The 27,901-nt window shown below is 55.6% G+C and overlaps 1 protein-coding gene across 2 annotated transcripts in view; it reads right to left on the bottom strand.

The window, feature by feature from the left end:
* The window catches only part of ZFYVE28 (zinc finger FYVE-type containing 28), a 58,214-nt gene that overhangs the window by 10,224 nt on the left and 20,089 nt on the right, over positions 1-27,901 (bottom strand). For both annotated transcript variants that reach the window (XM_077750500.1, XM_077750499.1), the window contains 2 exons: positions 23,157-23,219; positions 15,541-16,872 (listed from right to left, as the gene is read on the bottom strand). In XM_077750500.1, coding sequence (XP_077606626.1) covers positions 15,541-16,872; positions 23,157-23,219 — 1,395 coding nt within the window. The remainder of the gene's footprint in view (positions 1-15,540; positions 16,873-23,156; positions 23,220-27,901) is intronic.

Genomic DNA, 27,901 nt, shown 5'->3' on the forward strand with positions numbered 1-27,901 from the left:
GCATCCTGACATAGCCTGTGTGTGGGGAGGCTGGGAGAATGCAAGGTTGGCCCAGCAGCCACTTGTGCTCACTGCTGCCCCAGCATCGAAGACAGCCCCCCACCCCCCACGGCCCCCCCGTCAGTGTCTGCCGAACAAAGGATGTGAACTCATTAGACGTGGAAGTGAACCGGAAGGGGGCTCTCTGGGAACACACGCTTTCTCCGCAGCTGCAATGCTGCATGGGGCTCAGCAGCAAAGCGCACCCAGCAGGGCCTCCTCACGCCTTGGGGGAACAACTCCCCTGGGGAGAACGGGAGAGCCCCCCGAAAGAAGTGTCCGTGTCAACCCCCCAGAACCGTGACTGGGGCCGTATTTGGAAGAGGATCCTTGCAGATGTAAGTAAGCCCAGGGCCCCGAGAGGAGCTCAGCCTGGACTTTGCAGGCAGGCTCTGAGCCCGACGCCAAGGGCCCGTCTAAGAGCAGGAGGGGGACACCCAGACGGGAGGCTGTACGTGGACGGAGGACACAGAGGACGCGGCCATAAGCCCAGGAGCAGCTGGGCCCCAGGGGCCAGGCAGGCGGGACGGACCCTCCCCTGGGCCTCCCGAGGGACCGTGGCCCTGGACTTTGGACTTCTGGCCTCCAGGACTGTGACATGGGGCGTTTCTGTTGTCGGGAGCCCCCCCGCCCCCCGCATGTGGCAGGTCGCCCCTGCTGCCCCGGGAAGCCAGTCCAGACACAGAGCCGGCAACGCAATCCCGGCTCCATCGCTCACCTGCCGGGCCCAGAAACTGCTCCCTTAGGCACAGAAGGGACAGTAGAACAGCCACGGATGGCCCAGCGAGGGCAAGACCCATCACGTCCGAGGGCGCTGGTGCGCGTGCACATGTGGCTGCGAGGGGTGGGGCCGTCCTGGCGCTGAGGACACGGCCGGCTCCTCCCGACGACGCCCGCTCGCGCTTGCCAAGCATTCAAAAGAGGCGGTCACATGACACATATCATTATGGCTCGAATCATTTAAGGGAGGCTAAGCTCACAATCAGCGTTTAAACCTCTAGGGAAACTGCCTGGTCAGGAGGGGTGTGTTTGCTGCGTTCGTTCCACAGATTTGCAGCGGCTGAGGGCGGGGAGGGGGTCCTGCCTGGCACCTGCGGTCTGCGCGGCGAGGCGGGGCTGGGAGTGGGTGCGGAAGGCAGAGGGGTGCCGGCTGCCTGGCACCTTGAGCCCGGCGGGTACCGCTTCTGCCGCGAGTGCCTGGGCCCAGGGCAGCCTTGCTCCCGCTCAGCATCCCGGGCGCCCACAGCCCCACGGCAGGGAGACGGGCCCCCAACCAAGCTAGGGGGGCAGAGCCACGGGAACTCTCCCGGGTGGGTCTGCGTGCACGTGTGTATATGTGCATGTGAATGTGCACGAGAGTGTGCGTGTGTGAGAGCAAGAACATCAGTGTGTCTTGCATGTACGTGGGATGTGTGTGCACAGCGTGAGTGTGCACGCGTGATTGCACACTCAGGGCTGGCACGCCCCCCACCCCCAGGACAGCAGCTACACAGACAGAGGCGCCGGAGGCTGACCACTCCTCCCAAGTGCTGAGCAGGGACAGAGCGACAGGAGAGCCACAGGGCCGGGGGTCCACTGACGAGCGGCGACCTCACACATTCTTCCTGCTCCAAGCAGGCTTCTATTTTCACTCGTCTGAGGTCCCGTGTGGCAGCCCCGCCTGACGGTGACCCCAACGGCAGCCAGACCTGACTCCACAGTGGTTTTCAAACAAACTCCTTTCCAGACCATGTCAAGCCACAGCCATGTATTATGTAAAAGATAGAACTCATTTGCCTGTTACCCATGCATTCCTTTAAAAATGAATCCTGTCGGGGCGCCTGGGGGGCTCAGTCGGTTGAGAGTCCGACTTCAGCTCAGGTCATGATCTCATGGTTCGTGGGTTCGAGCCCCACGTCGGGCTCTGTGCTGACAGCTGGGAGCCTGGAGCTGCTTCGGATTCTGTGTCTCCCTGTCCCTCTGACCCTCCCCTGCTCACACTGTCTCTCTCTCTCTCTCTCTCAGAAATAAATAAAAATAAAAATAATTTAAAAATTAAAAAAAATTTTACATAAAAATAAAAATGAATCCTGTCATGTTTTAATTGTAATGAAAAGATTAAAAATGAGACACTGGGGAAGAGAGACCATCACTCAGGAGCCGCTGCAGTTCACCAGGCAGAAGTCAGCCTGCTCCCCACATCCTGCCGTGTGTGCAACTCACGCCCCCAGCCGCGCCCTCCCCACTGCCCACTGCCGTGGCTTCCTGAGCGCCCGGCAGTTCTGGGGGGCGCAAGGCCGCCCGGGGCCTGCACCCCTGCTGTACTCCACCAGGAAGGCACTTGGGCCTCATCGGCCAGGGGTGGGGCAGGACTCTGGACGAGCCCCGGAGGAGAGGGCAGTCCCCCGAGGGAGGGGGGCCATCCCAGCGCGTGGCTGCAGACAGGGTGACACCAGAGTCCACGCACGTGGGCTCCTGTGACCACATAAACAGCAGCAGTCTCTGCGTGGCGCACGCAAGTGTGTGTTCACACCCCATCCCTCACAGGACGTGGAAGGCTCCCAGCTGCACCCGTGTCCAGCCTCGGGAACGTGGGCAAATCGCTCTGTCCCTGCACCTCACCGTTCTCTTCTGTAAACGGGAATAGTGAGCAGGGGCAGGGACGAGGCGTGGAGAGGCCCCGCGGGGCCTCAGATACAGGCTGCGGAAGCCGCAGGACCTCCCAGAAACAAGGCAGTGATTTGCAGCCTAAGTAACAAACGACGTTTGAACAAACCGCGCTGTACACAGATCCGTGCGCTGTGGGGTCCCGCGGGCGCTCCGGGCGCCGTCCACCCCTCCGTTCTCCCACCCGAGAGCTCTGCCCTCGCTGGCTCCGGAGAAGCAGCGGCCTGTTCCCACTCCAGGGTCACAGGCCCCCGCGGGATCCCGGGGCCATCACTGAGGGATGGTAAAAACTGGCCATCTGGTCCAATAACAAACGTAAACAATATACTGAAAAGTAGCTTGTTTTTCCACTTCCTCTAATGAAGGAGCTTTACCACTGGTGTTCTTCTACCAGTGATGAGCCAATGGTTAGGACCAATCACCTTTATGTCTGTGACCCTCTCCCCTTCCTACTCCAGCGAGTCCAGACTGCTGCCCTGCCCAGGCCCGTCAGGCATGGCGGTCCTGCCTCAGGGCTCCCATCTGCGAGGCAGAAGCATGATACCTGTGTCAGCTAGGGACAGTCACCATACAGCAGGGAGGGCTTCCCGGAAGAGGTGGCGTGGCATGAGAAGAGGTGTGACCCACCGGTCTATAAATCCATGGAGACCCCCAGCCTCCCCACACCTGGGGCCCACAGCACCCCCGGACACCCCCCAACCTCGGGCAGCCCTGTTTGGCCCGCGCTGCCTGCAGAGTCCTGATCCAGTTCTGCTGCTGTGAACTCTGTGGAGACAGGACCTTCTTGGCCCCTCTGCCTCCCCATCTTCCCACCACCTTCCTGCTGCGGCTGCTCCTCGGGTCCACACTTCCCCAGGGCTCGGTCCGTCCCCGTGAGGGGCATTTTCTGGCAGACTCTGGCCTCAGGGCCACGTCCCTGGAGAGCTGGGTTCCCGCATCTGAGAAAGGCCTGGCTCTCTCCCACTCCAGCCCTGCTCACCGGGCAGGGGTCTCTACCTCCCAGGAAAACCAGCAGAGAGACTGGTGGGTGACTCAGCTCTGACAGGATCAGGCCCTAGTCTGTGAAGTCAGGTAAGGTTGGAGTTGGGGTCATGAGGCCCTGGGTTGAGTCCTGGGGCCACAGTGGACCAGCAGCACCTGCCCTTGAGGGGCTCTGGGGTGGTGACAAGGAGGAGACCCCCAAGGGGACCCTGCACATGGCCACTGCTCCAGGGGAGGCCTGCCATGGCAGACGGTCCCAGGGCCGGGCTGGGAGTCCCTGGAAATCAGACAGCACAAACTGGAGGCTTCTGGCATCATCCCCTCTGCCGTCTGGGCAGGGGAAGGTGACCTCCCAGAGCCTCAGTTTACTCATCTGTAAACTGGGAAAACAATGCTACCCGTGCAGGGTCCTCTGAAGCAGGACCTCAGCTGTATACAGTGGAGGGTGGGGCCGGGGACGTGTGAGTCCCCCTGTGCTGTGTGGCCCTGGGTCTGTAACACGGGGCAAATGCACAGCCTCCCCAAAGGCAGGGGCGCCGTGAGGCCGAGGCCAGGCTCCCACCCTGCCACTGTCAAAGAGGTCGGCCCTCTGGAGGCTGAGGCAGAGGAGCGCATCAAGCAGGGCCCGGCCCGGCAATGGCCAAGGGTCTGGCCCACACTGTTTGCGGGCACATCGTCCCCAGCAGAGTCCCACTGTACAGCAGCAGACAGGCCACCTGGGCCGTGTGCCAGGCTCCCAGACACCCTGCAAATACCGTGAGGTCAGCCCGGTGGGTGATGTTCATCCAGAAGGAACACGGGGTCACAGCTGTCCCTACAACACTCGGGGCTAGCCAGGAAGCCCCAGCGAGCTCCCTCGTCACCAAAGGATGCTCTGCAGAGCCCCCCAAAGCTTAGGAAGTTCTGGGGACCCGTGGCCCCCCCAGGCAGGGAGGACAGACAGCAGATGCCCTGCTCGGTGCCCACGGTCCTCGCCGAGCCATCCCTGTCCGATAACAGACAGACGGGGTGGCCATGGCCAGCAGGGTGCACCTGGGCTGGTCAGAGTTCTCCCCCAGACACAGGCCACAGGAAGGCCACACAGGCCGCTCCCCACTGGGGCTCAGAGGAACAGCCTGGCGGTTCTCAGGTCCATCGCACCTGGAACGCCCCCGAGCCTGCTGGTACCCAAGGAGGGTCCGTAAAACGGTGCAGGTCCTCCTCCAGGGCTGAGGAGGGCCTGATGCCCTGGGGCCTCCCACGTTGCCATGGAGACCCTCCATTCATCCCTCGGCTGCCGAGGCGGGTCCCATGTGTCCCCAGACCCTGGCACACCCACCCTGTCCAGTCTTGTCCACTCGTGAGACTACGGCCCTGTCACTGACGGCCCCCAGGAGACACCTTCCAGAACCAGAGCCGGGCAGGGCCCCGGAGCAGTGCTGAGGCCCACAGCTCCTGCCAGTCACCTCTCCCTTCCCTCTGGGCTCGCTGCCCTCACCTGGGCGCTGCCTGGGCTCTCGCCACCCTGGGGTCAGGTGCACACGCTGCTCCCTCTGCGGTCCCGCTCCTCTGGAGACACGGCAGAGCCCAGCTCTGGAGAAGGTCCCACGGTTGGGTTATGGGAGCCTGATCCTTACGTGATTACCTCTCGATACAGATGCAACATGCTCACACCCGCGCCCCCCATCCCGCATCCCGAGGAGGAGGGGTCAGTGCTTACCAAGCACACTGCACGCCTGCTCAGAGCCCCCCGCCCTGCCCTGTGGGGCCCCACATATGGAAGGAGTGGGCAGTTGGGCAGACAGACAGGCCCAGGGGCTGCCGGGAGGGCACATGGGACGGTTGTGCCCCGAGGTCCAGTACTGCAGGCCAGTCCCCTTTCCCTGGAGCACGGCCCCCCGAGGCTGCGAACACCCCCTTCCGCACATACTGGCTGGGATGCGGGCATGGACGCTGCCTGGGAAGCAGGGCTGCCCTGAGCCGAGGGTCGGCGGCCCAGGGGGATCCACTGCAGGGGCAGATGTGAGAGGCGGGGCGTGAGCCCCGAGGTCCGCCTCCAAATCCCAGGGCATCCTGCCAAGACCAGCTGCCTTCCAACCCTTGGTGGCCCCTCATTTTCACTTGAGCCAGGGCAAGGATGTTTCCCCCACCAAGCACCCTAAGTCGTACCCTCCAGCTTAAGGGACATGGTGTGGGGGCTGGCATGACGGATCAGGAGACGTGAGACTTAAGGCGGGGCGCTGGGGTTGGTCCCAGGGGTCCTGTGGTGGCCCCCAAACTGGACTCAGACAGATGAGAGGGGCTCTGAGCTCCTGCTTCCAATCTGTGAAGCAGGGACAACGATGAAGTGTAGCCGCGGGGCTCAGCGAGGGCACGGGGCAAAGTTCCCCACGGGTTCCATCAAAGGCACACGGTGACTCTGCAGGGATGGGAGGGATGTCACGGCAGAGACGGAGGGGACAGTGACCCAAGGAGCAAACAAGGACCAGACGCACGAGAGTGCAGAGAACATCTGGAAAGCTGACGCTAGGAGGGTGCAAGGAGCCGGTGGGGGGGGAGGGGGTCAGGAGAGTAGGGTGCCCGGGGACTTCCAAGCAGGGGACCGTCACCCAGCTATCTGGTATCGGCCTATCTGAGGGGACATCAGGAGGCTGGAGTAGGGACTGAGGGCAAAGCAAGTAAACTCCTCCACGCAGAGTAAGAAAGGGGTAACTGAGCAAACCTACATCTAGTAAAAAAAACTGAAGCTGTAAAAACCTTCCCATGAACTCTAGGCCCAGACAGCTTCACTGGTGAACTCCAACCAGTCTCTAAGGCAGAAAGAACACCTGCTCCACACAAACTCTTCCAGAAAACAGAATAAGTGGGAGTGCTCCCCAACTCATCCTAGGACCTCAGCTTTGCCCTGATACCCATTTCCGAAAAGGACATTATGAGAATAGAAATCTATTGCCCAGCATTCCTCACATTCAGATGCAAAATTCTCAATAAAATTTTAGCAAATCAAAACCAGCAATACATAAAAAGTATAATACCTAATGGCCAAGTAAAGTTCATCCCAGAAGTGTGAGATTAACTTAACATCTGAAAATCAGTATAACTTATCACATTAATAGACTAAAAAAATAAAGACTTATGATCTTCCCAAAAGATACATAAGAAGCATTTGAGAAAATCCATCTTTTCTTGATAAGAACTCTCAGCAAACTGGGGATAAAAGAGAACTTCCTGGACCTGACAAAGGCCGCCTACGAAAATCCTGCAGCAACAACAGATACTAAATGCTTTCCCTCTGAGATCAGAAACAAGGCAAAAATATCCTGTGTCAAATCTACTCAACATTATACCAGAGGTCCTCACCAGGGCAAAAATGCAAGAAAAAGAAGTAAACAACATCCAATTGAAAAGGAAACATACAACTGGCTTTTTTTCACAGATGACATCATCATCTGCAGGAAATCTGATGAATCTTCCTAAGAACTACTATAATTAATAAAGTAAATTTGCAGAGACAGGATCAATATATAAAACTCAACTACATCTCCCTATATTAGCAATGAGCAATTGAAAATTGAAATCATAAAACAATTTTATAATATCAAAAATATAAAATTCTTAGGGATAATTCTGATCTGACAAAAAATGTGCAAGACTTCTACAATAAGAACTATGAAACTTTGCTGAGAGAATTAAAAGCCTAAATAAATGGAGAGATACACTGTGTTCATGAACTGGAAGACTTGATCTTATTAAGGGGTTAATTCTTCCCAAGTTGATCTACAGATTCAACAAAATTCCCGTCAAAATCCTAGCAGGCATTTGTTTTTGTTTTTGTTTCATAATAAATTGACAACCTGGTTCTAAAATTCATATGAAATATAAAGAACCTAGAATAACCAAGACAACTTTGAAAAAGAAGGAGTTTGTAGACTTATACTGCCTGACTTTAAGCTACATTTAGGGGCAGCTCGGTGGCTCAGTCGGTTAAGCGTCCGACTTCGGCTCAGGTCATGATCTCACAGTTCGTGGGTTCGAGCCCCGTGTCGGGCTCTGTGCTGACAGCTCAGAGCCTGGAGCCTGTTTCAGATTCCGTGTCTCCTTCTCTCTCTGCCCCTCCCCCACTCATGCTACGTCCGTGTCTTTCTCTCAAGATTAAACAAAAAACGAACATTAAAGATTAAACAAACATTAAACAAAAAAAATTTTTAAACACTAGCTGCCCATATGTGATATTGGTATCAATATAGATGATCAATTAAACAGAGTACTGAGTCCAGACACAAACCCACACGTATACACTTGACGCAGAGTAAGAAAGGGGTAAAAAAGTATACACTTTTTGATGAAGGTGCAAAGGCAATTCAGTGGACGTTCTTTTTCAACAAGTGGTGCTGGAGTAATTGGTATTCCTCACACAAAACACAATAAAATTTTGATCCATACCTCACACCATATACAAAGTTAACCCCAGATTGATCATCATAGACCTAAATGTAAAAACCAAAAATACAAAACTTCTAGAACAGAAGAAAAACCTTTGTGATTTGGGGTTATAAAAATAACCCTTAGATATGATACCAAAACTACAATCCAGGAAAGTAAGAAGTTGATAAACAGGACTTCACTGAAACAAGAACTTCTGCTTTTCAAAAGATGCTCAGAACGAGAAGATAAGCCACAGGCTGGGAGAAAATATTTGCAAATTGTATTTCTGACAAAGGGCCCCTGAAGGAATGAAGAACTCACAAAACTCAATAAGGAAACCACCCAACTGAAAGAAACAGCAACGGATTTGAATACAATAGAGGCTTCCCCAGCGGACCCTGACGGCCCTGGAGCACGGAAAACATCAGCCGTCCCCGCGGAAATGCAGATGGAAGCCACCGTCAGGACACCGCCTCAGGCCGCCAGAACAGCTGGAGTTAAAAAGCCTGACCACACCTTGGCCTTTGCTGGACCTGCTGCCTGGGACACACCGCCTCCCTCCTCGCCTTCCATTCAGGTTTCAGAGGATGTCACCACCCCAGGAGGCCTGCCTGGATTGCTCTGACTGCTGGCGCTGCCCCAGAGCCCACCCATCACTCTCCACCTTACGCATGGATGTTATCTTCTTCCTGGCACCGACTCCCTGGCCAGACATAGTGGGGAGGGCGAGGAAGAGAGGGGGGCGGGACCCCGTGGTGCTGGCGGACGGAGGTGAAGGTGGAGGGAGCCGCGGGGTGGGAGGCCGTGAGACGCTGGAATGCAGGGAGGCAGCCAGGCTGCGGGGAGAAGCTGGCTGGAATGAGGGGACCTGTAAGGCCCTGCTGGGTGGGGTCAGCAGGGGGTGGAGGCCAGGACGGAGCTGTCCGGGGTGCTGACGCAGTCGCCGCCGGAGCACCCCAGGGCGGTGCTCCCCGCCTCCACCCCTGCTGTGTTTGTTTTCAGACTCTGACCGGGTGAGGCCCATCAGTGAGAAAGGCACCCCTCCCAGGACACCCCCAGCCGAGAGCCTCCTGTGTGGAGGCTCCGCCCTCCAGCCCTCCAGGCTTCTAGTGGCTCGGGCCTTAGTCACCTGCTTGCTGCAGGTTGTATGGGGAGAACCCAGCCCTGACCTGTCGTCTGGCCTCTGACCTCATGCCAGCGCTGGGCTCCCGCCCCGCCCCCGTGTGGGCGGAGCGGCACCATCACGTAACAATTGACTTGATGACAGTCATTACGCCTAATCTGTTTTTTGAGAGTCTAATTAATTCCAAGTCCTTCTCTATTTTTAAACCACTCAATCATTCTTGTTTTTCCTTCCAAGGACAGCACTTGGGGGGAGGCCTCTGTGCTCTTTGCGGGGGACACCGGCCCCAGGGACGGGTGGCGGGAGCAGCGAGGCCCGCGCCCCGTGTCCAGCCTAGAACCCTGGCAGAACCAGCAGTGATGTGTGTGCCCGATGGGGACAAAACAAGGGCCCTGGTGCAGGCGCTACCGCCTGGGGTCCCACCGCTGCCAGAGGGGGGCTAGGGTCAGGCCCAGCCTCGCCCTGTCGCCCCATTCCAGAGCTGCTCTTCCGCTGAGCCCCCCAGAGAGCCCAGCAATGGGGGCGGGGGGGCAGCCAGGAAACGGCTCCTCCAAGTCGCAGGTCCCCGAGTGGCCGGTCGGCCCAGGCAGCGCACAGTCCTCACTGCCCCCACGCCTTGAGTGGCATCCCCTTACCTTTGAAGGTGCTGGCTCAGGGCTGGTTCCCCGGAGCCCCCCGACCACCCTGGCTGCCTGCACCAGAATCCGAGGCTGTTGATCCTACACGGGAGAGGGAAGCACACGCTTCCAAGCCGAGGAGGAGGCAAGACAGCAGTAGCCCTTGGACACTGACAAGGCCCCACCCAGGCGAGGGGCTGATCCCAGGCCAGGAGCGGCCGGCCTGACTCCATCTGCCGGAGGGAAAGCCGATTCGGGGATGCCTGCACACAGCACACCAGAAAAGCCAGCCCCATGCCGCTGGGGAAGGTCTCCACGTGACGGAGGACTCACCACTCACCGGGGGCTCTGGGGGAGGCTCACCCTGTGCAGCCCCTGGGCTGGGCACTGAGGCGGGGCCGAGGTCCACAGGCATCTCAAACAGTCCCTTCCGTATGGGGAAGAGGGACACGGGGCCCCAGTGGGGAGCTGGAGCCAGCCTCCTCTCTGCAGCCACAGGCATCCCCAGGGCCCCGATGCCTCCAAGCCTGCGTCCCGATCCTGGCAAAGGGCAGAGAAGCTCAGGTGGACTCACGACAGGGCCACAGCACAGAGGAAGGCAAGGCGTCTGCTGGAAAAGGAGCCAGGCAGGCAAGACTCAAGTTCAGTGGCGAGGTGATGGTGGAGGCCGGCCTCTTCCAGAGTCTGTCAGCACGGGACAGAGTCCCCCGTGGTGCCTGGGATTACCCCGCCCGGAGGTCACGCCACCAGTGCAGAGTGGAAATCAGGCCCGGAAACAGTGAAATCCAGTGATGTGATGGGGAGGTAAAGTCAGGACTGGCAACAGAGACGTGCCAAGGAGCAGTGAATACCAGTCCCGTGTCACGGCGGTGAGTAGCGGCGGGTGAGGAACAGTGTCAAACAACAGCGAGTGACGAAGACAAGTGACAGTGATGAGTAGGATGTGGACGAACACGAAGGAACAATGTTCCGTGGCCTCTTGGCTCCTCCACCAGACGCCGTCTGAGCTGGGGAGTATCGTTAGTCCATTTTGCAGATGACAAAACCAAGACTCGAGGAGGTCAAGATGAAGCACCCAGCCGGCAGGTCCCCCCTCCCCGGGACCCACTCCCACACGGCATTTGCAGGTGCGGGGGAGCCCAGGCTCCAGTGCCGCTCCCCAAGCAGCTGAGGTGTGGCAGCGATTCCCCTCTGCAGGGAAGGAGCGTCTGGCCAGAGCACGTGTCGTCTGTTTAGAGCAGCGGCTCAGAAGCCTATGCCAAGGACAGCCTTCCAGATTCTTATCATTGTACCCAAGATGACAGCCAGGGAGGCCGACCAGGTGCACGAGGGAGAGGCTGGGGGGCGGGGGGCAGAGGGGAGGGGACCCACAACGCACCTGAAGAACTGAATGACGCAGAGCAGCCCTGCAGGGCGGGACAGGCGACGAGGGTCTCTGAGGCCCCCCTGAGCCTGCCTGTGCGTCAGGACTGCCCCCAGCCTCACAGCCACGCTCCCTCTGATGGTTAGAGACAGTCTCAGAAGGAAGAACAACGCAGACCTCGGAGACTGGGCTCAGAGCAGATGGTGAAAGAAGACGTGAGGAGAGTGCCCCTGACCGGGTGGGGGGAGCGACAGCGGGTGCACAGTCAACCAGAGGGGAAGCAAACAACAAACGTGAGGACCAAAAGTTGTCTCTAGAATTTTTATAAATATCATTACAAAACAAAACGGATGCCATCAGCAAATAAAATCAAAGGGCAAGTAGCATGTCGGGTAAATCTATCCACAGCAGACGCACCGGACAGAAGGAATGTTTTCAAGTCCGTAAAAAAGACACGAAAACCCAGTTGGAAAATAAGCAAGAGGTGCGAATGGTCACCTCGTGCACAGAGGAACCATGAAACAGGCCGAAGGGCAGGGTACCGGCCACCAGAGAAAAGCAAGTTCCAGAGACACAGAGGGTGGGAAAACTGGACGCCGCGGAGGCGGGACAGCGGCGATTTCTGGTTGGCGACCTGACATAAGCAGTGCTAAGCCCTCCAAGGCTTTATACCTTTGCTGTGCTGACTCTACTAACAGTTGATTCTCAGGAAATAATCCAACTGGGGCGCCTGGGGGCTCAGTCGGATAAGCCTCTGACTCCTGATCTCGGCTCCGGTCAGGATCTCACAGTGTGAGTTTGAGCCCCGCGTTGGGCCCTGTGCTTACAGTGTGGAGCCTGCTTGGGGTTCCCTCTCTCTTTCTTTCTCTCTCTCCCTCTTTCAAAATAAATAAACAAACATGAAAAAAAAATTCCAAGAGGCAGATGCAGAGCCATAAGAGAGCATGACCACAAGGCTAATTTAACACAGAAAAAATATACGCAAGTGGGAAAATGTAAAATAAATTAGATATGTCCTTCGGATACTGTAAAATTCAATGGAAATAGTGTTTTTCAAGAACTTTACAGAGAAACGATCATAAGATAATATTTAGTGAGAAAAATAAAACTGCCGATGGGATTTGGATTATTTTTGTTTCCCTCTGTTTTTCTTCCTTACGTTTTCAAAGTTTCTACAATGAACAGGACCACGTTTATAATAAGAAAAAAGAGAGCCCGTGTTATTTTTTAGAGAAGGCAGCAGGATGGAAATACTCTAGTCGATGTCCACAGGAAGGACAAAAACAGATTTGAGGCAGGCTGAGCTTCCATGTTGCAGACAAGTGACTTATTCAGGCTTCAAGAGCATGGAAGGTTCTGGAACAGTGAGGTGAGTCTAGACAAGGAACAACCAGCTTTTAAAAATGCTAACTTTTCCTTTAAAAAACTCCTAACTTTCCCTGAAAAGGTAGGAGAGAAGCCAGTAAAAAGAAAAGAGCTGAAGGGCCCATGGTTCTGGAACATTCCGCCCAGGATTCTGCTGGGGGCCATGTCCCATCATCCTGGCAACAGCGCTGGTGAACGGGCTGTGGTGCAGGGGGCTGAATGTAGGGCGTGGGGAGATGCCACACTCTGAGGGGCTTCTCTGGCCGAGACCTCAGTGCCCTGCCCTTTCACCTGTCTTCTGCGTGACCAGGAAAATCCGCTCCAGGTGTCCTCGGGGCCAGCGCACACTCCGTCACAGCTCCGTGTGCCTGGGCCACCCCTGTGTGGCTCACAGAGGCGTGAGGCTGCACCTGCGTGACTCCCACGAGGGACCAGGAACCCGTGAGTGAAGCCCCGCGCCTGCTGCTCACTCCTCCAGCGGCCCGTCACCTGCGGGTCAGGTGGCAGCGGGGCAGCGGGCGCCAGGAGGCTGCAGGCCCCCCGCGCCTTCCAGGCACTGGGAGCCGAGGCAAACTCCAGCCTCTCCACCTGCAGGAGGGGAGGGGTAGTCACCTCTGTATCGGTGCTTAGCGCGCTCCATGAGGTCAGCTCCTGGTGAGCGCTGCCGGTGGGTCCCCCTCTGCGGGGCGGGGGGGACAGGGACGGGGGCATCGCTGCCCAGCGTCCTGGCCCAGACGCAGGGCTGTCGGGGTCACCCTGCCACATTCTCGCCTCCTCAGACCCTCTACACCTTCTGGAAAGGCTTCCCTGCAAGACAGGCCTGTCTCTCAAGGCCACTGTGGGGCTTCTCTTTCCCTTCCTTTCCTTAGCTCAGCCTCAGCGTTTGTGCTACACTGAGCGAGGCCCGGGAAGCTGTCTGTGAGGCAACTGGGCCGTGTCCACCGTGGACACGGCAGGAAATCCAGAGACACGGCAGGCGTCCACCGTCCAGACTCAGAAAGGGGGGCAGGTCAAGAGCTGAAAAATTCACATATCCTGTCGAAGAATTCCCGATGATCTCCTATCATCCTCGCAACAAAAGTCATCCGCTTACCGATCAGCTCTGTGCTGCAGGGTCGGGGGCCCTGAGGAAGAAAGCCACCCAGAGGGTTGTGACAATAACTCACTCCTCGGGACATGGCTGACGAAGGGGGCCTTGCATCTCAAAATTAGGAGGAGATGTTCGCACCGTCTGTGACAGCAGGGCCTGGCTCAGCCCCAAGGCCAGCAACAAGACGGGACTGAGGCCACGCTGGCTCAGCCACACGGGGGGCCACACGGCTGGAGGGAGAGAGGGCACATCTCCAGAAATCACGATGGACAGGCCTCCAGGCTAGCCGGCCAGGACGGCAAGGCGGAGGGCACCGCTTGCTGGATGAGGCCCGCGGCCCAAGAAGGGGGGGGGATGTGCGTGTCCATCTTTGTGCATATTTTTTAAACTGAAAGGTAGATCATAAAAAATAAATAAATAAATAAAACTGTTACCTTTGGGAAGAAGAAGACGGAGAGAGACTCCTCTGGGTATCTCTTACTTCACAGATCTGACTGGGAGCCATGCAAACATCTCATGTGACTATAAAATGAAACGCAAATGACAATCTCTATACATCTCACGTTGACTGAAATAAAACAACCTGCTGTGAGTCATGCTGGGGGCACCGGCTCAGAGAGAGGAACGGTCTCGTTCTCGAGGGAGCTGGAAGCAGTCCACACTGTGCGCCCTAAGGACAAACGCACCGTTGAAAAACCCTCAGGCGACCTGAGCGCAGGTGAGGACGTACACAAGGTCGGCGGGCGCTGCAGACACTCCGGAAAACAGCCGAGAGCTCCTCAAAAGCTGACCCCATAGTTAGCAGATGGTGCTGCGAATCTGCTCCTGCTGATACACCCGCGAGAAACGAAAACCTCTGACCGCACCGAAGCGTGTTCGTGACTGTGCAGCGCAGGACCATCCACGGCAGCAGACCACCCGCGCACACGCCCGTCGACGGAACAACGGCGGAATGAGGCTGCTCAGCCACAGAAAGGAAGGCGGCGCTGCGTTTGCTACGACACCGACGGGCCTGGAAAGCATCGCGCTCAGTGAAGGAGACAGGCTCGCGTGTCGTGCGATTCTGCTTATCTGAACTGCCCAGAAGAGGCACATCATGGAGACACGAAGTAAATGAGCGGCCGCTGGGGGCTGGGGGCGGGGTGGCAGGGGCTGCAGACGCCGCCGGGCAGANCAAAGCAGGCAGGGCCCCGGCCACGGTGGTGACCACACAAGGGCCGTGTGTGAACCCGGCACCAGCCCTCCTGATGCTGAGGACGCAGCAGGCACATGGCGGGCGCGGGGGCAATGCTCACTGAATCTGTTCTGGTAACTCCAGGCTGTGGGGGGCGAGGGAAGGGACAGCGGCCTGGAGTCGAAAGAGGCAGGCGTCAGGGTCCCGCAGACCCCCATGGGGCCCGCCTCTCCGGGTCCCCTGCCTCTGGGGGACAGCACAGGGGGGCCCCTGGGGAGGGCAGGGGAGAGGGGAACAGAGCCCTAGAGGCACTGCCTGAGCATGTGCCCAGAGTGTCCCCAGGATCCCACAGTGGCCCCGGGGGCTCCACTCCCAAGGCCACGATAGTGAGCAGAGAGATGGAAAGCATGCGCAGAGGCGGCCACTGCCCAGCTGTCCCCAGCGTGGATCCCCCAGGGCCAGGAGGGGCCACGATGGTGCAAGGGGGTGGGCTGAGGGCTTGGTCCTGTGCCCACCACGTCAGGAACAGGGTGGTCAGGGGCCCACCAGGCTGGGCGGCCCAGGCCCAGGGGGGGCCCCTCTAAGCTGCTTAACTTAACTGCCTGCCACGTTGGCGTCCGACCCCGGCCACCTCCCGCCTGCCCCGGCACACCTGAGAAGGCGGAGCGAAGCCAGGCAGGGCTCCGTGAACCCGCTGCTGCACAGAGGAACCCGGCTGCGGCCAGAGACGGCGCTTACCTGGAGCCCGACGGGCGCTGAGCCCCCTGCTGGGCCACCTCTCCCGGCTGACTTTCCACCCTGGCCGTCGCGGGCTGCCCGGCGTCCTGCGGGCCAGCCTCAGGCTCCCTTTTTGGACTGGCGGCACCGCCCGCTCCAGGTGACCCGTCTGCTGCGTCCACCCGAGGACCTGAGGTGTGTGTCAGGCACTTGTTGGAAGTAGGGGCGTCCTCTGAGGGCAGGGGGCAGGGGGCGTCCGTGGGCAGCGCCTCTGGCACAGGCCGGGCCTCCTCCCGCGTCTCGGCAGGGCCCTTGGCCCTGGCCTTGGCCGAGCCGACGTAGGAGGCGCTGATGACGCTTCCCGGGCCGCACTTGTCCTGCAGGCTCGGGGCAGCGGCGTCCTCCCTGCCGCCCCCACAGCCCCCGCAGCACACGCAGGAGTTCAGGAGGCAGCTGGTGGCCGCGGCACTGAGTTTGTGGGAGCCACCGTCTGTCCCCTCGGCCGCAGGCTCCGCCAGGGAGATGCCGTCTCCAGAGGCCTCCGGGGCGGTGCCGGCCGCGCCCACAGCCGGGGTCGACTTGGGATTGAAGATGACGGTGGCAGAGAGCTTCATGCCCCCCGTCCGGTGGGCGATCATCTCCGCCGTCCCCGCCGCGTCCACACCCCCCTCCCAGCCGTCCAGGTGCGGCTGCGAGTCCAGGCAGCTGCAGGAGTTGGGGCCCACCGCCCACATCTTGTCGTCCTGGACGTTGTTGTTATTGCTCAGGTCCCCCTCCTCCGCCTCGGCGGGCCCGCTCACCTCTGCCTCTCCGCGCCCCCTGCCCTGTCCTCTCTCCTGGGGGTCAGCACTGGCGCTGCCCGCCCACCCGGCCGGGCTGCGCGGGGCCTCTGCGGCCCCCTCCACGTCATCCATGAAGAACACCCTCCCTTCCTCCTCGTCGCTGCCAGGCTGCAGCCGTGCGCCGCCTGGGGAGGCCTCCCCTCGGGGGCTGCCCTCTGCTGCTGGCCTGTGAGCGGGGGACTGGCAGGCGCTGGGCGGGGAGAGGAGGGACGACATCTCGTCCCCGGCCCTGTGCACCATGCGGTTGAGCTGCTCTAGCTCCTGGTCATCATACTGCATGGAGCAGGCCAGCTCCCCCTCCTGGCATCTGGCCTTGGCCGAGAGCATCTCCTCGGCGGGGAGGGGGGAGGGGAAGGTGGGCGCCAGGGCTGGGGGCACCTGGGCGTCTGCCCGGATAGGGAACTCCGCGTCCTGGGAAATGCAGAGGTTCCGTTCCAGCGTGTGAAGCTCCTCCTCCGTCAGGGTCTGCAGCAAATCCCTACACGGGTCAAGACAAGAACCACGGGTGAGGCTCCCAAAGGCCACACCAGCCCCCCGGCCGAGAGCGGACACGGCATCCTCGATGCCCGCGTCAGCAGAGAAGCAGCTGCCAAAGCCTTGCGATGAAACGCGCGTGGCGCACACCTGCCCCGCTACCGGATGAGGCGCAGCCGTGCGGGGGCCGCCCCGGGGCCGCGGGTCTGGACAAGGGCTGTCCGCATGGAGCCTGGGACGGACTCCTTCCTAGAAGTGAGACTGAAAGCAAGAAGACCCTGGTTCTTGGGGATGCGATGATCGCATTAAGAAAACCTTCTGGGAGATAGACTTTCATTCAGCACATGTTATTTTTTTTTTATTTATTTTAATGTTTTATTTATTTCTGAGAGAGAGAGAGAGACAATGTGAGCGGGGGAGGGTCAGAGAGAGAGGGAGACACAGAATCAGAAGCAGCTCCAGGCCCTGACAGTCAGCACAGAGCCCGACGCGCGGCTCGAACCCACGGACTGTGAGATCACGACCTGAGCCGAAGTCGGACGCTTAACGGACTGAGCCCCCAGGCGCCCCCACACCACATGTTCTTGACTGTGGCCTCTGTGTGGGCCCGGGGAGACGCAGGAAGAGCCCAGGCAGGTCTCTGCCCTTGGGGCTATGCCGGAAGAGGCAGGTAAGGGACAGATTTCTGGGACTGATGGCTGAGTTACACTAACAACTACAACAAAGGAAAATGCCTACTGGCACAAGGGACAGCAGGGCACTAGGCTTAATCTAGGGAGGCTTCCTGGTGGAAGGGGCACTGAACCAGGCACCTGAAGGGGGGTTAATGTAGTGGCGCTGGGGTGAGTCTAGGGCAGGTCTATGTGGATGCACCTTCCTCTCTGCCAGTCTGAGCCCAGGTCACACCTTCCTGTCTGTCACGGAAACACGCAGAAAAGTGTATTTCCCAGAACCGCACAGCTGTGACCCCGTGTCACGCCCACGCAGACAGCATCCGGACGAACGACGGACACAGGCTCGCAGGCCCCCATGTGCCCTCCAGTCACCCCTTGCCATCACCACCACCCTGACTTCTGAAGACTGACGTGGCCTTGACTGTTTTCACTCCCCACGTAAATGGGGTTGCGTCGTCCACGCTCCTGAGAGGCGGGCTTCCCTCAGCAGCATCGTATTTGAGGAGGGCCACCAGCACACGCGCAGGATGCCCAGTTAAATTGGAATTTCAGATAAACAACAAATACGTCCTAAACATATGAATATGTTTTCGGATAAGTATGTCTCAAATAGGGAGCATATGGGACATTCTTGCACTGTTTGTTCACTGTTTATCTGAAATTCAAATTCATTGAGGGTTCTGCTGGTTTTGTCTCACTGGATCTGACACCCCTACTTGGTGAGGTTCGGTGTTGTCGATGGTGGGGTCTCATGGTATGTAGGCTTCCCGGCTGGAGACACCGCCTTTCACCTGGGAAGCTCTTCCACTCCCGGGGGGCTCTGGCTGCCTCGACTCGCCCTCTCGGAGAGCCTCTCTGGGGAACACAGGCGCGCATCCCTGCGGGTGCACACGGGGGGGCGTGGCCGGGAAACACAGGCGCGCATCCCTGCGGGTACACACGGGGGGGCGTGGCCGGGAAACACAGGCGCGCATCCCTGCGGGTGCACACGAGGGCCGTGGCCGGGAAACACAGGCGCGCATCCCTGCAGGTGCACACGGGGGGGCGTGGCCGGGAAATAGGCGCGCATCCCTGCGGGTGCACACGGGGGGGGGGTGCACCCTGGACAGCCCCCATGCCGCTGTCAGGCCTGCTTGCTGGCACCACCAGGCACTCCTGCATTTTTCACTGTAAAGTGCTCAGCCTGCTGACTAATGAAGCACACACCGGCGTCCGTGCTCGTCGGCCCTTAGATGTGCCCTCTGAATGCTTTCAGGTCTTCTGCCCGGTTTTAGTTGGGTTAGCTGTCTCGTTCTTACTGATCGACAGGGGTTCTTTACACGTTTTGGATTTGAGTTCTTTGCCGGATATATTCTCCAGCTCTGGGACTTTCCTTTTCACTCTTAATGGTACCTTCTGATGAACTAAAGTTTTTAATTTCAGTAAAGTTCAATGAATCACATTTTCCCTTATGTTTAGTGCTCTTCTGTCCTGTTAAAGAAATCTGCCTACTCCAAGGATGTTCCTCCTCTTTCCCTCTGCGACCTTCACTGCTCTCCCTTCCACGCGTGCATCTCCCATCTACCTGGAGTTGATTCTGTGCTGGAGTAGATGGCTGTGCTAAGGATCCAGACGATTTCCCTCATGTGGACATCTGCTGACTCAGCCCATATGGAAAAAAAGCAACCGTTCCCCACGGTTCGGCAATGTCTCCTTTGTCATAAATCCGGGAGGCCTGTGTGTGTCCATCTGTTTCTAGGCTCCATTCTGTTGATGGGCTCAGAAGCCGCTCCTCCGCGTGCTTCACCAGGGCGCGGTGCCAGGGAGTGCTCCAGCCTTGTCCTTTATCACGAAGCACACCAGCAGAAATGCACACGTGTTCACAAGCATGGTCACACCAGCATTACTTGTGGAAACAACCCAAAGCCCAGCAGGGGTAGAAGAGATGAATAATGTTCTTTTTCTCCAGACATCTTTTTGGCTACTCTAGGTACACTGCATTTCTACATGAATTTTACAGTTAGTTTGTCCATTTCTGCCAAAAAAGAAGAGACAAAAACCTCCAGAGATTTTGATCGAGACTGCACTGAATTCATTTGAGAATAACGGGATATCTTCTCAATGTTAAGTTTTCCATTCTTGAACACAGAATAGTCTCTATTTACATCTTTAATGTTTTATGGCAGTAACATTTCATTAACTTTCGATGAAGGACTTAGACAACTTCAGTCTTACGATTAACTAGCTGATATTTAGTGATGTTATTGTAGGTGATATTTAAATTTTTATTGTGATCAAATACATATAACGTGACATTTATCATCATAACCATTTTTAAGTGACATGACAATTCAACGGTACTGAATACACTCACATCAGAGTGCAAACATCACTGCCATCCACCCCTAGAACTCACTCATCTTGTAAACTGAGACTCCTCCCCCCTGAAACCCTAACCACAGGCTCCCCTCCCCTGGCCCCCGGCGCTAACCATTCTACTCTCCGTTCCTATGATTCTGACTAGTCTAGGTTCCTCATATAATTGGAATCATACACAGCTTATTTTTCTTTTTTGACTGGCTTATTTCACCAAGCATGATTTCTGTGTTCATCTGTGTTTTGGCAGATTTCAGGATTTCCTTCCTTTTGAAGGATGAATGATATTCCATTGTGTGGATGAACTACATTTTGCTTATCCACTCATCCATCAGTGGACACCTAGGTGGCTCCCACTTCTTAGCTATTGTGAATGATGCCTCTGGAACACAGGTGTACAAATATGTCTTCAAGACACTACTTTCAATTCTTTTGGGTGCATACCAGATGTGGAATTGCTGGATCATAGGATAATTCTATTTTTCATTTTTTGAGGAAACTCCACACTGTTTTTCACGGCACCTGTACCATTTTATATTCCCACCAACAGCACACAGGGTTCTAATTTTTCCACATTCTCATCATTTTTGTTTTGTTATTATTTTGTTGTTGTTGTTTATTTTGTTTTGTTGTTGTTTGTTTTGAGGGCAGCCATTATACTGGGTAGGATTCGTCGTGGTTTTGATTTGCAGGTCTCTGACAATGAATGATGCTGAGCATCTATTCATGTGCTCGTTGGCCATTCATAAATCTTCTTTGGAGAAATGTCTAATTAAATCCCTTGCCCTTTTGAATTAAGCTGTTTGGTTTTTGCTGTGGGTTTTAGGAGTTCTCTATATATTCTGTGTATTGATCCCTTATCAAATACAAGATATGATAATATTTTCTCCAGCCTGTGGGTTACCTTTTTATTCTGTTGAGAGTATCTTACAATGCACAAAATTTTAAACTTTTCAAGTCCAATCTATTTTTTCTTTGTTGCTTATGTCTTTGGTGTCCTATCTAAGAAATCATTTCCGAATGCCACATGATAGGACATTTGTCCAGTGTGGTCTTTTAACAGTTTTATTGCTTCAGGTCTTGCAGTTATGTCCTGGATCCATTGAGAGTTAATTTTTGTATATGGTGTCACATAAGGATTCAACTTCCTATGCGTGTGTACGCATCTCTCTCTCCCTTATCAGATTAAGGAAGTCCCCATTTATTCCTCATTTGCTAAGAGATGTTTTCAAAATAAAATAGGTATTGAATTTTTCAAATTCTTATTCTGTAACTTTCAAAATGATTCCGCTTTTCATCCTCTTTTAAAAATTAATGTAGCAAAATGTTGATTTTTCAAATGTTGGTGATGCTATGTATAGCTTGAAATCCATACGACATTACAATGATTGTCTCATACATCCACACTGGTTTTTATCAATTCACACGGAGTTCTTCCATCTCTTGCATTTCCACACGGCCACCTGAGAGTTCTCCTTTGCCTGAGGAACTCCAATTAACTCTTCTCTGCGGGCAGGCTGCCCATACATTTCTGCAGGACCCTGTTTTGAATAACTCCCCGTTTCACCTCTACTGTGGAAGGATACTTCTGCTGGATATAAAATCCTGGCTGGGAGCTAGTTTCTTTCAGCACTTTTAATACATGTCATTTCATCACCTTCAGGCTCCTGTTGTTTGTTTGGTTTTTAGGAGACAGCTGTCAATCTTACATTATTTTCCAAGAAATATGTCCTTTCTCTGGCTGTGTTTAAGACTTTTTCTTTGTTTTCAACAATTTTACTATGATACACCGAAGTATGTTTTGTACTTATCTTCCTTGTAGATTTCTTGAGCCTCCTGAGTGTGTGGGCTGAGATTTCTCTTCAGTTTGGGAAAATTCTTGGCCATTTTTTTCCTTTGAATATTGTTTCTGCTCATTTCCTCTATTCTTTCCTTCTTTTTTTTTTAGATTTTTTTTTTAAGTAATCTTTATACCCGATGTATAAAGATTTTTTTTTAAGTAATCTTTACTCCCAACCCTGAGATCAAGAGTCACGTGCCCCCTGAGGGAGCCAGCCAGGCGCTCCTGTTCCTTCCTTCTGATTCCAACTGCGTGCATTAGAATTCTGAGGATGCTGCACATGTTTCCGGTGCCCCGTACCCAACGCCTCCCCTCCATCTCCACACACTGGCCCTTCCCCCCTAAGGCCCCCAGTCCTCTCTGAGCACCCTGCGCTTCCTTTCCTGGCCTCGGCATTGTCCACCACCTCTCCTCCTTCTGTGTCTCCTCTCCCAGCCAGACACCCAGGGAGGGCAGCGCCACGGCCTCTAGGTCCAGGGTCACATTCTGTCCAGAATGCTCAAGGCTGCGCCTGGGCACAAGGGAGGCAGCAGCAGCCATCTGTCAGACGAGCCAGTCTGGACCGAGCATGAGCACCCAGTTCCAGGCTGAGCTTCACCACCACCCCCAAGGGCCAATGGCTCTCCAAGGGCCACCCTGCTGGGTCACCCTCCCCCAACCGGATTCACAGCACTTTGGCTCCTCGAGGGGCAAAGGGCAGCTTGAAGCACTGTCTGCAAGAACTGGCACCAGTAAAGGAAAGCCAGCCCCAGGCCGCCCTGGGCTAAGCCGTCCTTCCGGACCCAGGAGGGCTGCCGTCGGAGCCCACGGGGTCATCGGCTCCACCAAAGGCACGGAAGGGAGCTTCCAGGGACTGGAGCCGTGAGACCTCAGTAAGAAAGACCTCAGAGTCCAAGACCACAGGGCTAGTGAGGGGATCAGAGGACGCGTGTCCACAGCCATCCCTCAAGGAGGCCCCTGCTGGGCACTTGAGCTCAGAGGGGCCACCCCAGGATGGGTCTGGGGGGCCACCCAAGACGGAGGGGGCTGGTTTGAGGCCTGTTGCTGCTGAAGGCTAAGGGGAGCCCCTTGGAGCAGAGAACAGGCACCCACACCAGGCGCCACCGAGCCCAGAGGACAGCACACATGGGGCGGAGGACACCAATGCCACCGGGGCCTGTTGCCTGGGGGGTCGGACAAGCCACAGGACGGGAGGGGCACTGGCTGCTCCACCTCGCAGGGCCCAGCGCCGAGCCCTGAGCCAGGGTGGCCGCGGGCACGTTATGGGCAGTTTCTACTGAAGGCCCCAGTCTTACTGGCTGAGAACAAAGAGCCCGGCTGTGTGGGGAGAGGAAGGTGCGGGTTCTGCAAGGGGCAAGGGGGCCCCAAACACCGTGAACCAACAGCTTGAGACAAAGACCAAGGCAGCCCCGCCCTCCCCGTGGAAAGGACACTCCGGCTAACGTGGGCNGCTCAGACATGTCTTCTGCCTTGCGGTCCAGGTTCAGGGGTCCGTCCGCGTAGACCACCAGGCCACTGCGTTGGAGACAAAAGCCAGCGTGGGGTGAGCCTGGACCACAGCCGGGGCTCCGAGCCCACACACGCCTCTCTGGAGACTTACTCTTAAATGTGTTTGGGAAAAAGCACTGAAAATTGCTCAGACTTTATCATCTTCTGAAGTTGATTAGCTGATGTTCATTCGAGGCATCATAAAATAATCATAAAACCGTATCTGTTCCCACCACTGCTGCAATCACACAAATCAGCGTCAAGACGCATTACTAAAACTACCTCCTTGAAAATGGAAACACTGGATTTGTGTTTAAATTTAACACAAATGCAGAGGCTTATGAGACTCACAGATAAACCATCCAGTCTGAACGTGACGCACAAGCTGGAAGAGAGACCGTGGTCCCACGTGGGGAAAGGGCAGTCTGCCACTCGCCCACGGCCCTGGGCCAGAGCACGCAGACCCCTGAGCCTCAGGGCCCGGCTCCCGTCAGGGGCCCGGAGAGGGGGCGGGATGCACATCTCAGGAACCCTTGGCACAAAGGAGGTGAGACATCTCACAAGTGTGGCCTCCAGGCTGCCCACCCAGCCTCCCACGGGACTCCCAGACTCTGACCTCACTGTCCCCCATCCGGGCTCCACTCCGGAGTCCGGGGCCTGCCCTGACTCACTGACCACAGCCTCTCCAGCCTCCCAGACCCACACCCGTTGTCAGAGTCCAGTCCCGGCCCCTATCTGCCCTGCCCGTCCCTAACCCTGTGGGCCCCCCACCCCCACAGTGAGCTGTGCGCTTCGTGGCCCCTCCCAGCTACACCCTGGCTGTCCCCAAGCCCACCTTTCCCTCTGAGGTCTGGCTCACGCCCTGTCGCCCATCAAGACCAGAGACAGCCCCCCCGTCACCCCCAGGCAGGCGGACCCTCTCCCCCCATCAGCGGCCCGTTCGCCATCTGACTCTGCTCAGATGCCCCTCCAGGCGGCCCCCTTTCCACAGGCGGCACCGCATCTATCTTGCCAGACGCTGCGCTGTCCTGCCCGGCTCCGAGCGTGCCTGTCGCCCTCGTCCAACAGCAGACCCATGTCTGGAGGACCCTCCTCTCGGTGCCTCTTCTTGGGGCTCCCGGGCCCAGCCAGCTCAGGCCTTGGCACACGGAGGTGCCAGGGAACGAGCGCCCACAGCCCCAGCGGCTGCCCCTTGCTTCCTCGTCACACACAGGTGCGGGTCTGGTGGATCTGTCTGCACAGACAGACAACTGCGGCCTGTCTCTGCAAACGAACAGAATCTCATCGCTGCATGGGGCCAGGTCATCGCCACCCAACAGAGTCCTCATTAGCTCAGGAATGGGGCCAATTCGGTGAGAAAGACTGATAAAACTTAGTGGACTATTTTTCCCTTGAAAAGGTTAGATTCATGTGCAAAAAGAAAGATCCAAAAGCCGCAGGAAAACACAGGCTGTGCTTCCCAGGGCAGCAGGAGGGTCAGGGCTGCCAGGAGGGCAGACAGCAGAGGAGCCCCGGCCAGGCTTCCGTTCCTTCCGGTCTGTTCTATGGGTCTTACGTGAGCTGACACTGTTCAGGGGACATGGTCCCCACATGTGCTAGGTGGTCTCAGCACAAAGGGAGTGGAAAGGGGCAGAAGGGGGGGGTTGGTGAATCCCTGTCCAGGCTTCCTGGCCGTCTTGTCTTTCAGAAAGCAGGGAAGGGGGCGGGGAGGGACTCTGACACCCCTCCCGGGTTCGGGCGAGGACACTGGCTGCCCCATCAGGGCCATGGGAACCGTTCCCCGGCGCTGACCGTGCCTGGTCTGGAGCCTCAGAAACATGCGTGTTACTTAGGAGGCTCCGGGTGCTGTGCCATCACCGTCCACGCAGGCCCGTGCTCGTGCGCCAGCCGCCGAGGGGCAGGGCAGCCCCCACAGCTGAGCCTGGCAGAGGCGGAGGGGAGGGGCCTGAGCCCTCGCCGGGGGCTGACCCAGGTGAGCACGGGGAGGACACCCAGCGTCAGAGGACCACTGGGCTCCACGCCATTCTTCAGGCCACCTTTCCCTGTCTTCATAATGTCCTCTGGTGCACAAAAGGCTCTAACTTTGAGGGAGATCAACTTACTACTCTTTTCATTGGTCACTTCTGCTTTTTGTGTCAAATCTAAGAATCCATCACCAAATCAGGAAATGTGAAGATTTATCTCCCGTATTAGAGTTCTCCAGAGAAACAGACCCAGTAGGGTGTGTGTGTGTGTGTGTGTGTGTGTGTGTGTGTGTGTNACGTCCAAAATCTGTGGATTGGGCAGGCAGGCTAGAGACCTAGAGACTCAGGGAAGACTTGATGCTGAAGTTTGATTTTGAACATGGTCTGAGGTAGAATTCCCTCTTACTTGGGGAACTTGGTCTGTTTTCTCTTATGGCCCTCAACTGATTGGATGAGGCCCACCCACATTATGAAGGTAAACTACATTACTCTAGATCCACTGATTTGTTAATCTCATCTTTAAAATACCTTCTAGCAACATCCAGACTGGTATTTGACCAAATACCTAGTTACTGTGGCCTCGGCAAGTTGACACATAAAGTTAATCATCACAGGGTCCAACTTTGCTCTTCTGTGTGTGGCTATCCAGTTGTCCCAGCGTCATTTGTTGAAGAGACTAAGTGTTCCTTCCTCACTGAATGGTCTTGGCACCTTTGTCAAAAAGCAATTGGCTATAGATATTTGGGTTATTCTGTTGCCTTGATTGTATTCCATTGGTCTAGCCTTATGACAGTACCACACTTTCAATTAACATAACTTTGTAGTAAGTTCTGAAGTCAAGACATATGAGCTCTTCGACCTTGTTTTTCTTTTTCAGTACTGCTTGGACTATTCAAGACCCACTGTGATTCCATATGAATTTGAGGTTCTTTTCTATTTCCACCAAAAAACAAAAGCCAATATATATAGTCTTTATAGGAAATGTATTGAATCTATATATAGCTTCGGGGAGTACTGCCATACTCTTAACTATAGGAAGTGCTCAATCCATGAACATGGGCTATCTTTTCATTTAATTACATCTTTAATTTTTTTCACAAATGTTTTGTAGTTTTCAATGTACATGTTTTCCACTTCCTTGGTTAAATTTATTCCTTGGTACTGGACACCTGGACATCTCTTCTTTAAAATACTATTTAATTACATACAATGAAATATTATTTAGTCTTAAAAAGGCTTGAAGTTCCTACTTGCCACATGGATGAACCATGAAAACATTATGTTAAGAGAAATAAGCCAGACACAAAAGGAAAATATCGCATGATTCCACTGATATGAAGTCCTTAGAACAGTCAAATTCACAGAGAAAGAAAGTAGGGTAGAGGTGACCAGGGGCTGGGGTGTGGCTGGGGAGCTAGTGTTTAATGGAAACAGAGTTTCAGTTGAGGAAGATGGGAAAGTTCTGGAGATGGAGGTGATGACGGTATGACAATGTGAACATACTTAGTGCCACTGAGGGTTAGAGTGGGGAGGTCCCTGGGGGCTCAGTCGGTTAAGCATCTGACTCTTGACTTTGGCTGAGGTCAGGATCTCACAGTTTGGGGGATTGAGCCCCACGTCCGGCTCTGTGCTGACAGTGCAGAGCCTGCTTGGGATTCTCTCTCTCTCTCTGCCCCTCCCCAGCTTGTGCATGTGTGCATGTGCTCTCTCTCTCACTCGCTCTGTCTCTTAAAATAAATAAACATTAAAATAAATGGTTAAAGTGGTAAATTTCACATTATGTATATTTTACCACAGTAAAAAAATTAACATCTATTGCTTTAATTTCTGTTTACAAAAGTTATACCTATCTTGCTAAGTAGAGACATACTATTTGGCACAATTTTTGTCCACACACACTGGGGATGTTTTTCCATGGCTTTTTGGATTTTTCCCCAATGTTACCTAAATGGCTGGAGTATAGTTTTTAAACACTCACTTAATTCTACATATCCACGCCCTAAAATTTTCCTGAGCAAAAATAAAGTTCAGTAAAAATCTTTGTAAACACATATTGTGCCCTGTCAGGTCAATGCGACAAAATTCCACATAAGCTCTGCTGCCACACGTCAGGCGCTAAGGGGCTCTGAGTGAATAAAGGCAGTGAGCATTCCTCACTGGAGAGCTGCCAGGCTCGTGGGAGGCACGAAAAGCACTCAGGCCCCACTGACATGAGGTCCCCCAGATGGGCAGGTCTGTGGTTTCCTGGGACTGGAGGGGAGGGTTGTAGGGGGTGGAAGGGACAGCTAAGGGGTAAGGGGCACCTTTTTGGGGTGATCAATATGTTCTGAAATTAATGATGACAGTTGCCCAATTCTGTAAATTTACTGAAAACCATCGAATTGTACACTTTAAGTGGGTGAACTGTGTGGTATGTGCATTATATCTAAGTAACATATTTTAAAAATACGTTAGAGTAATCATGTGACCTTCCTGGAGGTGGTGGCACCTGTAGGAGGAAGGGCTGCAGGCGAGGCAGGTGGTGTGGAGACTGGGAAGGGGCTGGGCAGGGTCACTGGTGGGAAAGCAGGGAGGCAAAGGGACCAAAGGAAGGGAGGCCAGAGCCCCCAGCTGGGGCAGGGGCTTCTGGAAAATTCTGGTGGTAGAACCACAGGATGGAACGTGGGTGGGAGGGGTAGAAAATGAGAGAGGGGAAGGGATGGGGCTGCCTATAGCTGATGGGGGAGGGGAGCAGAGGAAGGGGAA

This window comes from Crocuta crocuta, unplaced genomic scaffold, assembly GCF_008692635.1.
Source record: "Crocuta crocuta isolate KB4526 unplaced genomic scaffold, BGI_CrCroc_1.0 scaffold179, whole genome shotgun sequence".
NCBI classification, from domain to species: Eukaryota; Metazoa; Chordata; class Mammalia; order Carnivora; family Hyaenidae; genus Crocuta; species Crocuta crocuta.